The 14,500-nt window shown below is 42.7% G+C and overlaps 1 protein-coding gene across 2 annotated transcripts in view; it reads left to right on the plus strand.

Annotated features, from left to right (window-relative positions):
- Nucleotides 1–12,166: 12,166 nt before the first annotated feature.
- Nucleotides 12,167–14,500, plus strand: part of RP2 (RP2 activator of ARL3 GTPase) — a 49,625-nt gene continuing 47,291 nt past the window's right edge. For both annotated transcript variants that reach the window (XM_011235029.3, XM_034649135.1), the window contains exon 1: nt 12,167–12,475. In XM_011235029.3, the coding sequence (XP_011233331.1) occupies nt 12,374–12,475 (102 nt within the window). In that variant the 5' untranslated portion in view covers nt 12,167–12,373. The remainder of the gene's footprint in view (nt 12,476–14,500) is intronic.

The following is a 14,500-nucleotide window of genomic DNA, read 5'->3' on the forward strand; positions in this document are numbered from 1 at the left end:
ATAAAATCTTTAAACAAAACAGAACCAAAAACCTTTTCCATGTCCCCTCTTCCCCCAAGACCCCAGCCTTTGTCTCTGGCTCGAGAGCAGGTGAATTACATATAAAGCACGAAGCAAAGCCAGACCTGACAGATTCTGTTGGTCAAGAAATAACAAGCCCTTTTCAGATTCAGTTCCATACTCACAAAGCCAATGAAAGGAAGAGGGTAGCCAAAGGAAAATGATAGCTCCCCATGGCTGGTGAGCAGGGCAGCACTGAAACGAAAGAGGCCAAATGACTGGAACACAAGTGAGAGGGCACTCTGTTGCTCAGTAGCATATTCTAGAATGCAGCTAAGTGGTTTTATAGCCTGCGGCTCTGCCCTAAGCAAGCAAGGCAGAAAGCCTCACACCTATCAGCACCCAGGATATGATAAGGCAAGTCCTTTCTCATGGCTGAATAATAGTCCTGTGTGTGTGTGTGTACCACATCTCTATCCATTCATTCACTGATGGGCGCTTAGGTAACTTCCACAACAAGGACAGACCCGGGAGCACATTATGCTGTGAGATAAGTCAGACAGAGAAAGACAAACACTATATGATCTCCCTTATATGTGGAATCTAGAAAAACCAAACTTGTAAAAACAGAAAGTAAAATGGGGTTACTAGAGGATAGGGGGTGAGGGGATAGGAGACATGTTGTTTAAAGGTAAAAACTTTCGATGAGTAGGAAATAAGTCCTAGGGATCTAACGCACAGCATAGTGAATATTCACGATACTGTATTATAATCATCGAATTTGCTCAGGAAGTAGAACTAAATTATTCCAACCGCTAAAAAGAAATGCTAATGATGTTACTTGATAAAGGTGCTGATTATGCGACGATGGCAAACATATTACAATATATAAATGTATCAAATGAACATCGCGTATGTCTTAAATTTACACAAGGTTATATGTCAAATGTATTTCCATGAAAAAAAAAAACTATCATATGAAAGTCTTCGAGGCTGATATCTCCCAGGGGTGAGACAGGGAAGTAAGTGGTAAAGTGGCTTCAAATCAGCTCCTCACAAGCCTGCCATGCTCTCATGTTCCAGAAGGATCAGAGGTATCCTGCTAAGACTTAGATCCGGAGGGGTCCAAGCCTTGTCTATGTAACCTCTGTGGATACATGCAAGGTTACCAGGGCGCCATGGTGGGGCCTCTCCTCCACAATGTGCAGGTAAAGAGTCTTGGAATTCTAGACCTTTTCACAACTTGAGGGCTTTAGAGGAAACCTCACTAGTTTTAAACAAGCCACTGTCTTAACTACGTACAAGAAGATCAATGAAAAATCCACACCTACAGCAACTATTCTGTTGCCGGAGAGGTCCTAATTGTTGCCGATCAGCACCTGTCGAACCTGCTTAACACTGGACGCTCCTCAGATCTTTCTGTGGGTTTGAGCTGTAGGACGGCCCAAAGAACAGGTGCGTGCAGCCACCGCCAAGAGCAACGCATCATACCCACTGGCCTCGCAAAGGCCTCTGGCTTTCTCAGTGAGGTTCCTGAGGGCTTAGTGTGTGCTGAGAATGTTAGGACTTATCTCGATGGAGGATTGCATGGCCAAGGTGTTAACTGGAACATGTTTCATTATAAACGGAGTGAGGCAGGGCTTCAGAAATTAAAAGCGCCGGGGCGCCTGGGTGGCACAGCGGATAAGCGTCTGCCTTTGGCTCAGGGCGTGATCCCAGCGTTATGGGATCAAGCCCCACATCAGGCTCCTCCGCTGTGAGCCTGCTTCTTCCTCTACCACTCCTCCTGCTTGTGTTCCCTCTCTCACTGGCTGTCTCTATCTCTGTCGAATAAATAAATAATAAAATCTTTAAAAAAAAAAAGAAATTAAAAGCGCCATCCCATGACTCCTGTTGATCGCTGAGCACTAAAGCTCTCACACAGGGACATGTCGCATTCTGATCCCAAGTCTGGACAAAATCAGATCCTCATTCCACATGATTGCAGAAGGGAAACTCCCACAGTCAGCCTAGGGCTGCCATAACAAATGACCACAGCCTGCGGGTTGGGGGGTAGGGCTGAAACAGCAGAAATGAATGGTCTCACAGTTCTGGAGGCTGGAAGTCTCATATCAGGGTGTTGGCAGGGTTGGTTCCCCCTGAGGCCGTGAGGGAAGGACCTGTTGACCCCTGTCTTGGGCTGGTAGGTGGCTGTCTGCTCCCTGTGTTTCTCCCCAGTGTTTTCCCTCTATGAGTATCTTTGTCTGAATTTCCCCTTCTTATGAGAACAGCAGACATATTGGATGAAGGCCCACCCTAACGACCTCACTTTAGCTCGATTACCTCTGCAAAGTCTCTACCTCCAAATAAGGTCACATCCTGAGGTACTGGAGGTTAGGATTTCGACGTATGACTTTGGAGGGAACACAATTCAACCCATACATAGCACAGCCCAAGATTTTTCCGGCCTAAGGTCTTCCCACTCGTTCCATCACCAGTTGCTCACTTTGGCTAATTTGGCAGTCTACTACTCTTGGGCCAAGAAGTTAGAAACACGACTCACGAAGAAACATTCTTTTGCAAGCCTAAAACCCAGAGAAGACAACCAACAAGTCCTCGAATTCCAGACCAAAATTCTTGAGGGACATACTAATGCCAAACTGCAAATCTTGTGATTTCGCTGTCGATTACTGGAAACTAGCAGCGATCACACTGCCCTGGAGTAACGTTAAGAAAAATGAGATAAAATCTGGAAAGAAGCAAGACGATTCTGTGGCCTTTAAATGTTGTTAAGGAAGCACTGTCTATAAGCTTGACTAAGGTTCAGCTGACTCTCTAAGAGAATGTAGCGTGTTTGGCATGCAGTGTACTGCTGATTAGTACTCAGATATTTGATAAGTCTGTAAAGTTAGAGGGCAACTTATAGAAAACTGGTAAAGTGTGATGATTTTCTTTTCCGCCTGGTTGAAAAGATCCCAAAGCTCCTGTGTCTTTTTCTTTTTTTCTTTTTTCTTTTTATTTTTTTTGCTATATTATCTATAACCATTTTATTTATTTATTTTTTAATTTTTTTCTTTTTTATTTTATTTTTTAAATTTTTTAAATTTTTAAATTTTTATTTATTAATTTATTTATTTTTTTGATATAAAGTTCAATGATTCATTAGTTGCGTATAACACCCAGTGCACCATGCAATATGTGCCTGTGTCTTTTTCCATTTAGGACATTAAACAGGTTTGTATCCATGGTAGCAATGTTATTTCAATAGCCCTTTTTCTTCACTAAACTCTATAAAGCCCTACTTCTCATATCCTCTTTGAACCAACTTGTTGACCTTTGGCCTTCCTCATTAATGAATTAAATAAATATTGGACACTGGGTCACTGTCAATTGGTATAGGAATTATGTTTCTAATATTGTGAAAATGGCACTTTGGTAGTTCCCTTTTCTTTGTTTTTTAAAGGATTTATTTATTTATTTGAGAGAGAGAGAGAGCACGAGTGGGGGGAGGGTCAGAGGGAGAAGAAGACTCCCTGCTGAGCAGGGAGCCCGGCCAGCTCAGTCCCAGGAACCTGAGATCATGATCTGAGCCCAAGGCAGAGGCTCAACAGACTGAGCCACGCAGGTGCCCCTGGTAGGACACTTTTCAAGGAAGGGTTTCTTATCAACAAGGAGGCGCTGGGGTAAATGACTATAAAATTGAATGTTACAGTTGTTAAAATAAAAAGCTGGGCAAGAGATGTAGGAACTGAATGTATTTCGGCTCCCAAGAGAGAACAATGTGACAGGTTTGATAAGAGCTTACACTGTCTCAACAGGAAGTGTAAGTATCAGTCTTATGAGCAGTTTGAAAAAAAAGGAAAAATTGTAGGCAAACCCAATTTAGAATTGAAACGCTGGGCCCACATATAAATGTCAAGATTCTAATTTTTCTTGCTCATTGAAAAGTTTTTAAGACTGACCAAATTGGGACCTCTGGTTGTCTGAATGTCTCTGAGAATTGTTAACAGGTCGGTATAGTTTGCATTAGGAACTTTGCTCTTTGCCTATCTGACTCTAGTGCCTTGATTTGTGATTGGCTTTCATCAGCCTGAGCCGGTTGACTTCTCTGTTCCTATTAAAGGTTTTCATAAGTTGTAGCAGATCTACAACTGCCAGGAAAGTATGGTCTTCTTAGTCCTTTGTAAAATGTGCTGCCATATATATATGGCATATATATCTTTCATGTAAAGAAAGATATGTTGTGTGTGCAAACTTAGATCCTGACTCACCAAGAAGTAATATCCCTGATGCCCTTGGACAGGCAGCTTATAGTATAACTAATGAAACATAAATGGTAGAGCCTTTCATGTGTGTAAGTCCTGTACATACCCCAGAAGGGGACCTAGCAATTTGCTATTCATAATTTTGTATTATTTTTCTTAAAAAGGACTCAACCCAATGTAAATTGGTGTCGCCAGTACGGAAAACAGTATGGAGGTTCCTCAAAAAATTAAAAATAGAACTACCATGTGATCTAGCGATCACACATTTGGGTATTTTATCTGAACACAAGGAAAACACTAACTTGAAAAGATATATGCACCCTCTCATTCACTGCAACATTATTTACAATAGCCAAGATATGGAAGCAACCTAAGTGTTCATCAATGGATGAATGGATAAAGGAGATGTGTATACACACACACACACACACACACACACACACACACACAGAGGAATATTATTCAGCCATAAAAAGGAATGAAATCTTGACATCTGTGACAACATGGATGGAACTTGAGGGCATTATGCTAAGTGAAATAAGTCAGAAAAAAGACAAATACCACATGATCTCATATGTAGAATCCAAACAAACAAACAAAAACCAAAAATCAAGTTCATAGATACAAAGAACAGATTGATGGTTGCCAGAAGTGAGGGGCTAAGGGGTGGGCAAAATGGGTGAAGGTGGTTGAAAGGTACAAACTTCCAGTTATAAAATAAAAAAGTTCTGGGCATGTAATGTACAGTATGGTGACTATAGTTAATAATAGTGTATTGCATATTTGAAAGTTGCTAAGAGAGTATGTCTTAAAGGTTCCCATCATCAGAATAAAAAAATTCTCAAAGTAAATATGGCAAGATGTTTACTAGATTTATGGTGGTGATCATTTTGTAATGTATACAAATACGAATCACTACATGGCACAATTGAAACTAATATAATGTTGTATGCCAATTACATCTCAATTTACAAGAGCACCAAAAGCCATAAGATACCTTGGAATAAACCTAACCAAAGAGGTAAAGGATCTATACTCTAGAAACTACAGAACACTTATGAAAGAAAGTGAAGAAGACACAAAAAGATGGAAAAACATTCCATGCTCATGGATTGGAAGAATAAACATTGTGAAAATGTCTATGCTACCCAGAGCAATCTATACTTTCAATGCCATCCCGATCAAAATACCAATGACATTTTTCAAAGAGCTGGAACAAACAATCCAAAAATTTGTATGGAACCAGAAAAGACCCCAAATCGCCAAGGAAATATTGAAAAAGAAAAAGAAAGCTGGGGCACCACGTTGCCAGATCTTGAGCTCTAATACAAAGCTGTGATCACCAAGACAGCAAGGTACTGGCACGAAAATACACACATAGATCAATGGAACAGAATAAAGAGCCCAGATATGGACCCTCAACTCTATGGTCAACTAATCTTCGACAAAGCAGGAAAAAATATCCAATGGAAAAAAAGACAGTCTCTTCAATAAATGGTGCTGAGAAAATTGGGCAGCTATACACAGAAGAATGAAACCGACCACTCTCTTACACCATAGACAAAGATAAACTCTAAATGGATGAAAGACCTCAATGTGAGACAGGAATCCATCAAAATCCTAGAGGAGAGCACAGGCAGTAAACTTTTCGACATCGGCCACAGCAACTTCTTTCAAAACACATCTCCAAAGGCAAGGGAAAAAAAAGTGAAAATGAACATTTGGGACTTCATCAAGATAAAAAGCTTCTGCACAGCAAAGGAAACAGTCAACAAAGCAAAGAGGCGACCCACANTTATGGGACTTTATCAGGATAAAGAGCTTCTGCACAGCCAAGGAAACAGTCAAAAAAACTAAGAGACAGCCCACGGAATGGGAGAAGATATTTGCAAATGATGCTACAGATAAAGGACTGGTATCCAAGATCTACAAAGAACTTCTCAAACTCAATGCATCAAAACCAAATAATCCAGTCAAGAAATGGGCAGAAGACATGGGCAGACACTTCTCTGAAGAAGACATACGAATGACTAACAGACACATGAAACNATACACGAGAAACAAATAAACAAATCATAAAATGGGCAGAAGATATGAACAGACACTTTTCCAATGAAGACATACAAATGGCTAACAGACACATGAAAAAATGTTCAAAATCATTAGCCATCAGGGAAATTCAAATCAAAACCACACTGAGATACCACCTTACGCCAGTTAGAATGGCAAAAATTAACAAGCAGGAAACAACAAATGTTGGAGAGGGTGTGGAGAAAGGGGATTCCTCTTACACTGTTGGTGGAAATGCAAGTTGGTACAGCCACTTTGGAAAACAGTATGGAGGTTCCTCAGAAAGTTAGAAATAGAGCTACCCTATGACCCAGCAATTGCATTACTGAGTATTTAACCCAAAGATATGGATATAGTGAAAAGAAGGGGCACATGCACCCCAATGTTCATAGCAGCAATGTCCACAATAGCCAAACTGTGGAAGGAGCCAAGATGCCCTTCAACAGATGAATGGACAAAGAAGATGTGGTCCATATATACAATGGAATATTACTCAGCCATCAGAAAGGATGAATACCTACCATTTACAGCAACATGGATGGAACTGGAGGGGATTATGCTAAGTGAAATAAGTCAAGCAGAGAAAGACAATTATCATGTGGAACATGAGGAATAGCATGGAAGACATTAGGAGAAGGAAGGGAAAAATGAAGAGGGGGAAATCAGAGGGGGAGACGAACCATGAGAGACTCTGGACTCTGGGAAACAAGCTGAGGGTTTCAGAGGGGGAGGCGGTGGAGGGATGGGGTAGTTGGGTGACGGGTATTAAGGAGGGCATGTATTGCGGGAGGCACTGGGTGTTATACGCAAACAATGAATCATGGAACACTACATCAAAAACTAATGAAGTACTGTATGGTTGACTGACATAACATAATCAAAAGAAAAAAGAAAGAAGAAAGAAAGAAAGAAAGAAAGAAAGAAAGAAAGAAAGAAAGAAAGAAAGAAAGATTAAAAACAAACAGAAATAAATAAAAAATTAAAAAGAACCCAACCCAAATTGTATAAACTTCAAACCCTACTAATCCTGGGTTTCTCCCCGCCTTAGAGTGAATTGTTGTTTATTCGATGCCATCCTTGACACCACGAGAATTAGTGAGCACGTGAACGAAGTGACAAAGAGATATCTTCCTCCATGGTTCACTTTCTTATCCTGGTCTTAGAACGTACTACACAGCTGGGGGTTTGCGGTAGGGAGGCGAGGAGGTAGGCGTCATGCTACAGCAGAGCAGCTCCTAGGGAAGATTTTTGTCTAGAGTGAATGCTGACTTTTCTCTACTTTTGTCAGAAACTGAGAGGAGGAGTAGGAAGAAATCCATACTTAAAAGTCCCAGGAAGTGTCAGGCCTGCCTAGCTATTGGCCATCTGCTTGATAATAACCATTTTCTGGTGTAAGATTTAGGAAGTGTTATCAGATATCCTTTTACTAAAACTTTTGCCTCGTGGCATCAATTATCTCACCCAAATCTTTCTTTTTCACTACTTTGGAATTATTTTTACACTATACAAATGTTGATGAGTAGCAATTACGTGGGCTGGGATCTTCTAGATGTCAGGTTAAGATTTATTGTTGTCGGGGCGCCTGGGTGGCACAGCGGTTGGGCATCTGCCTTTGACTCGTGGCGTGATCCCGGCGTTGTGGGATCGAGCCCCCACGTCGGGCTCCTCTGCTGTGAGCCTGCTTCTTCCTCTCCCACTCCCCCTGCTTGGGTTCCCTCTCTCGCTGGCTGTCTCTACGTCTGTCAAATAAATGAATGGAATCTTTGAAAAAAAAAAGATTTATTGTTGTCTCCATGTGTAGAGGAAAGTAGAAAATATCTCTCATTTAGCTTGGGTGAAATAGCAAGCAGCTCTCTTTTGTTAATAAAATCCCAAAAATAAAAACAAATTTCATGAACTAACGTACTCTGATTAGCTTTTAGTTTTATCACAGTTTTTCCCTTTCCTGAAAAGTATTGAAATGAATATTTAGAAGATGGAAATTCCACTAGAAAAAAATTTTTTTAGTCCAGTAGCTGTTTTTTTAAAAATAGTTTCCATTGGAACTGCTTTGCTGTAAGAAGTTACCGGAATTATTTTTATTTTATGCTGCTAAATCCATTGACTTCTGAGAAGTCTTTCTAGACTCTTCCACCCTGCCCACCCCAATCTGAACTGGAAGTCTGTTTCCCCTGTTATTCCTCTTCTGTACTAACGTTTGACTATTTTTTACTTGGCTTACATTAAGAATTTTACCAATAACAGTGAATAAGATACCCCATGCTAAGAGCAGTTGGAAAAACACAGTCTTTATAACCTGATTACATACAACTATTTGTGATGCTTTTAGAAATAGAATTGGTCAATAAGGTGGTAAAAGAAAATTGGTAAGAAGTGCGTAAAAGCTAAAGTATGAGAAGAATGTTGGCTCAAAAATCTATGAAAAGAAAGAAACAGTTATTTGCCTGTGCAATTTCTTTAAACCTTCCAGTCATCTTCCTCAGTACATATGTGGTACTATTGACAGAGTTGACTCTGGCTCTGGTGGCCAGCCTCTGAGATGACACCCCAAAGATCTGTGCCTTCCAGTATTCATTCCCTTGTTCAGTCCCCTCCCTTCATGATTTAGGGCCAGCCCTGGTGTCCAATAGAATCCAGGGGAAGCCATACTGCGTGACATCTGAGACTACATCTTAAGAGGCCTTGCGACGTCTGTCTTGGTCTCTTGGAATGCTCACTCTTGGAGCCCTCAGCATGATAGAGGAAGCCCGACCATCCGAAGGCCACCTTGCTGGAGAGACCACATGGAGAGGCCCTGACATTTCATATAGAGTGATTTCTGGCCAGTCCCCCAGCCATTCGAGTCCTCTCCACCGAGGCTCGGCATGCGGCATAGAACGGAGTTCAGTTGTTTCCGTGGAGTCCTGCCTTAATTTCAGATTCGTGAGCAAAGCAGGTAATTGTTGTTTAAGCCATTAATTTTCCGGCAATGTTATGCAGCAATGAATAATGGGGACACTCCTCCCCCTCCCTTCTCCTTGTCAAGTGTTTCCTTCGTTGAGTTCAGAGTGAGCAAGCATGCGTCAGGTCAACTCCAGAACAGGGACTTTTCCAGCTGTTGTTGCTGGGGTAATTGACTTGTTCATGCTGTGGAGATAGACCTCTTCAGGTCTGTCTTCTGAGAAGTCAACTATGCCACTTCTGTGGTCAAGACACATGGGGAAGCCTGACTCTCTCGGGAACCTGTGGCCAGGTACAAATCCATAACCCAACCTTTTAACATAGCTGAATATATCTATTAAGCTGAATATGAAGGGCAGCCTTCTACAGAAAAGAAGTCACCAGGGTGTAAGTAGCAGGAGGGAGATAGGCCGAAGGAACAACCAATTTCTGTCTGGACTCTTCCAAGTTAAGAGCTGCTGGCACATGTTCCCCTCATAGGATCTGCTCCCCACCCATGTTTGTGACATGAAGTTCATCCGTGCGGCTGCAGCAGTTAGACCAAGGGCGAACATTGACCTATGGAGAACCATTCTAGTACTGATTGGCCAGCAATTTATGTGGTTATCTTCTTTGAGACTCTAAACTAAGCTATAAAGAGATTGTACCATACATTTGGACAGAAAGGCCATGAGGAATCAGGGTGGGATCGCTGTTCTCAGCCACATATATGGTGTATGCCGATGAGTACGTAAAGGGAGTGGGTTTGCACCAAAAAAAAAAGTGGTGATGAGAATCCATGGTGGGGAGGGAGGAGAAAAAGAGAGAGGAGCAGAAAAGAAAGAGTAAGAAACAGAGAAAGAAAGAACATGACAGAGCCCTATTTACTGGCTCTGTTCCTTGGCTTTCTAGTCCCCAATTTTTAAATTTTAATTTAATTTGATTTTTTATTTTCTTTTTGGTTGGGAGTGATGGTGGGATGGGATTTAACGGAATGGGGACTTTATCTTTCCTTTGGCTTAGGGTCCCTGAAAAGATGACGGTCAGAGATTTTTGTTTTAGGTTTGAGTTTCTCATCAACAAATATTTCAAAACTTGGAGAGTTTTCGGGATTGTTTCTCTAAAAGTAGTTTTGTTGTTTGTTCATGAAGAGGAAGAGCATCACTGGGGGACAGAGCTCCCATAGGCACCAGAAGGCCTAAACAGGTACTTCTTTACTTCTTTATTGCAGATGAAGCAGAAAGGAAAGCATTCAGAGTAGGAGGGAGCACTGGACAACACAGGCTCTGGGTTTTTCTAGTCCCTGGTCAACCCCTCTCATTGTGACCACGGATTAGTCCCTTCACTCTGTAGACCTGTTTCCCCTACTGCACTAAAATAGTGGTCACAATTTTAACATTCTATGACTATAAAATATCTAGGGGTCTTATCCAAAACACCCTCACATAGACCTTTCACCTCAATCAGAAGAAGAAAAAGTATGTACAGGGTAAAGGCCCTATTGCCTAAGATCTGGAACTTAAATTTGCAGTAATTTCTAATACATGAGCACATGCACTTTTCTTCCTGATTGTGCAATAAAAGGCAGGAAGTGAAAAAGGGAACATTCTTAATGCTCAAGTTAAGTCAGAGGCTCATTTAGGTTATATGCTAGATGTGAATAAGTGTGGGAAAGTAAAAAGATAACCAAATTTGAACCTGACCTGATCCGCATTTGGTGTCCTACCAAGATGTCAAAATACTGTACTCAGAGAATTAAAGCAACAACTTGCCTTTTTTTAGGGGAAGGGGGGTTGGGGCAGAGGGAGACAGAGAATCTTAAGCAGGCTTCAACCCAGCAGAGCCTCACTCATGGTGGGGGGGCGCTCCTTCTCACCACCCTGAGATCATGCCCTGAACCAAAATCAAGAGTCCCACGCTTAACTGACTGAATCACCCAGGCACCCTTTTCTATCACATAAGCAGTACATGTGTATTGTAGTAAATTTGGCCCAAGTGTAACAAATGTTAATATTTAGTGTATGCATATTTAATACCTTCACACAAACCCTACACCATTTGCTTAGAGCTGACTGTTTATATGGCAATGCTTATGTCCTCCACCAGGCTATAAATTTCACAAGAACCCCTTTACTGTAACTCCCTCTCTCACCACACACACACTTAAGTCACTTTCTTTTACAAGGAATATAGAAAAGAAGTTATAAATACTTCCTTCACTAGCATGCATCCATTCATGCATTCATTTGATAAATGTTTTATTGAGCACCTAGCGTGGAGCTGAGCCAGGCCTAGGGAATTCAAAGATACATGCTCTTTAAGATAGGCCTTTTGGCCTCAAGAAATTCACATTTCCAATAGAGAGAGAGTACACAAATAATTATTTTACCAAGTACTTGTGCAATTCTAGAGTGATACGTAGAAAGATTAAGAAAGCACAGAAAAGAAGGCAAAAGGCGGTGTGGTTGGGGGAAGTATCCGGAGGGGGCAACATTTTTCGGATAATGTAGGGGAGGAGAGGAAGGGAAAATTACGAATTTCAGGGCCTCTTCCTGTGTCAGCCGCAATTCCTGTTCCCTCACCCCTTGCATCATAAAACTGAAGCTTAATGTTCAACTAAGGATCCTTCCCGCGCCTAGAACTTGGCAACTGAGAACCAAGGGCAAAAAGACAAGGCTCCCGAAGCAGGACTCTGAGCAGCTGGAGAGCCCCACGGAGTCCTCGGAGGGGCGGGGCGGGGCCGGGCCGGGCCGGGGGCGGGGTCGGCCGTGAGTGCGCCAGACCCCGCAGGGCCTGCCACTGGGGGCTGGCGCGAGAGAGGGGCGTGGATTGGCTGTGTGCGTACGTCGACCTCTCCTCATAGGCCGCGCAGGGCTGCTCGCGGGGCTTTGATTGGCTCACTGGGCGCGGAGTGGTCATTGGCTGCGATGGGTCGTCTGGGCGACGGAGAGGAAAAAGAGAAGGGGTGTTGGGCCTGGCGGGCTAACCCGGGCTGGGGCCGGCTGGGCGGTTTCGCGGGGCGGTGTCCGGAGAGCTGCGGGGGCCCCGGGCGCCCAGGGTTCACGCCACACTCCTAGGGGGGTGCCTGAACGAGCGGGCCGGCGGGGAGGAGCGGCCAGCGAGCTCCGCAAGCCGGGACCATGGGGTGCTTCTTCTCCAACAGGCGGAAGGCTGAGAAGGAGTCGCAGCCCGAGGCCGGGGAGGAGCGGCCGAAGCAGTACAGCTGGGACCAGCGCGAGAAGGTAGCCCAAGTCCCGTGGCCGCTGGTCTCAGCCCTCCCGAGCCGCCCCGCCAGGGTCCCTTGCGGCCCGGGAGCTCTGAGGGGGCCGACCCAGCAGCTGCAGTTCTCTTGAGCGCGCTCTCCTCTCTACGCGAGTAGTTGAAGTCGGGGGGAGTGACTTTTGGGGGTGCGGTGAAATACGGCGCTGGAGAGAGCGCCACGGGGAACTGTGAAGCCCTGGAAGGGGCCTTAGAGCTCATGGTCAGAGCCCTGGGGGCTTTCCCTGCGGTCCAAGGGTGGACACCAGGGAAGGAAGGAGAGCCCTGAATGCCCCTGATCTCAAATCTGCTCATCTCACCCGCAGCGCCGAGCGGGGTTTTGACCAGTCCTCGAGTTACACGTGGGACCGATTCTCATCTTTTTCGCGGCTCATGTTCGTCTGTGGCTGTTTTCTCTTTTGTCTGCCCTAGCCGGTAAATCGCTTTGGTGCCTAATGGTATATTCCACTGCTGAATCAGTTACAAAGTGGACTGTTGAACGTACGGCTTTGCTTTTTCCTCCTCTTCCAGTTACCCGAAAGGAGTAAGGAAAATCGAATCAGTCTTGGAACGTATGTCAAGACTATGTGGTGAAAATAACCAGCATAAACCAGGCGATATTTTACTATTGTTTTCAATGAATGAAAACGCCCTTCTTTTTACTTTTGTACATAGCCAGAAACGAGAAAGCTTTGAAACGTCCACTAGTGTTACACAAAACACACTTAGTCATTAATTTCATAATGTTTCCTCTTTCTACATAGTTCTGCATTTGTACTTAGTAAAATACTTTGATAGATTTGGCAATTATTTTTCTTTTCCAAACAAAAAGATGTTTAAATAAAGGTTATGAACAGTTACCTTCCTGCTTAATGCGACATATCTTTACCCATGGATACTTGATAGTGAAGTTGTATTCATGTTATGATTTCATACACCTTCCTGCATGATTTTCAATCGCCAGAATAATTTATTCGTGGAAACTCAGTTCTCCAAGTGTCAGATTTAAGCAATTGGAAGCTTTTTGCAGAATTTTGAGCCGCATCTTTCTGCCCCGTTTCTCAGATCCTTCTTGGGTTGCGTGGTATGTTAATTCTCTTATCTGTACTCGATAGCATCATTTTATTGCGTAGGTATGGCAAGTACTGTGCTTTCTGTCATACAAGAAGATTGCACCTATCATTCAAAGTTATTTGATGGACAGTTTTTAAAATATTCATTTCCTCAGTCTTAGTATTTCTAACAATGTTCTTTAACCCTGAACTGTCTGCCATAGAGAAGCTTGTGTGTTTGACTTTTTTTTTTAGCTTTTTGTTTTGAAACTGTAGGCTAAAACTAAAGTGCTTTTATTTATTTATTTTTTTATTTGGAGTAGTCTCAATTGTCCATTACTTTGTAATAAATGGTCTTAAGTTAACCTCTATTAACATAATGTTCAGATTAGTTAGAATCTCCTATGTTAACCTTTCTCCTTTTATTTTTATATATTTTTTTTAGATTTTATTTATTTATTTGAGAGAGGGCGGGGGAGAGGGACAAGCAGACTCCGGCTGAGCACAGAGCCCAGTGCAGGGCTCGAGTCCATCACCCTGAGATCATGACCTGAGGCAAAATCAAGAGCCAGAGGCCCAACTGACTGAGTCACCCAGGCGCCCCTTTCTCCTTTTAGATACATGGATGTATTCTGTGATTTTTTTTTTCTCTTGCTTTTTGGCTAAGTAAATGCATTCAAAAATAGAATAGTGGACACTGGCATCTAAACTTTCCCCCCATATGAGCATACCTACCTTTCATTTGTAGACAGTTTTGAGCTTACAGGGAACGTTTTCGGGGAACACTAGTAGGTGCTGTAGTTGTAGAGGTGTAAGGCGTATTACTGGATATGTAGAATAAGCTCGTGCTTCTGGGTCTGTGCATAATGGAAGTTAAAATACCGATCAACTCACCTAATCAGAATTTTTCTAACTAAATGAACATTATATTTTGAAAACAACCCAGTTTAAAAGTCT

This window comes from Ailuropoda melanoleuca, chromosome X (assembly GCF_002007445.2).
Source record: "Ailuropoda melanoleuca isolate Jingjing chromosome X, ASM200744v2, whole genome shotgun sequence".
NCBI lineage: Eukaryota > Metazoa > Chordata > Mammalia > Carnivora > Ursidae > Ailuropoda > Ailuropoda melanoleuca.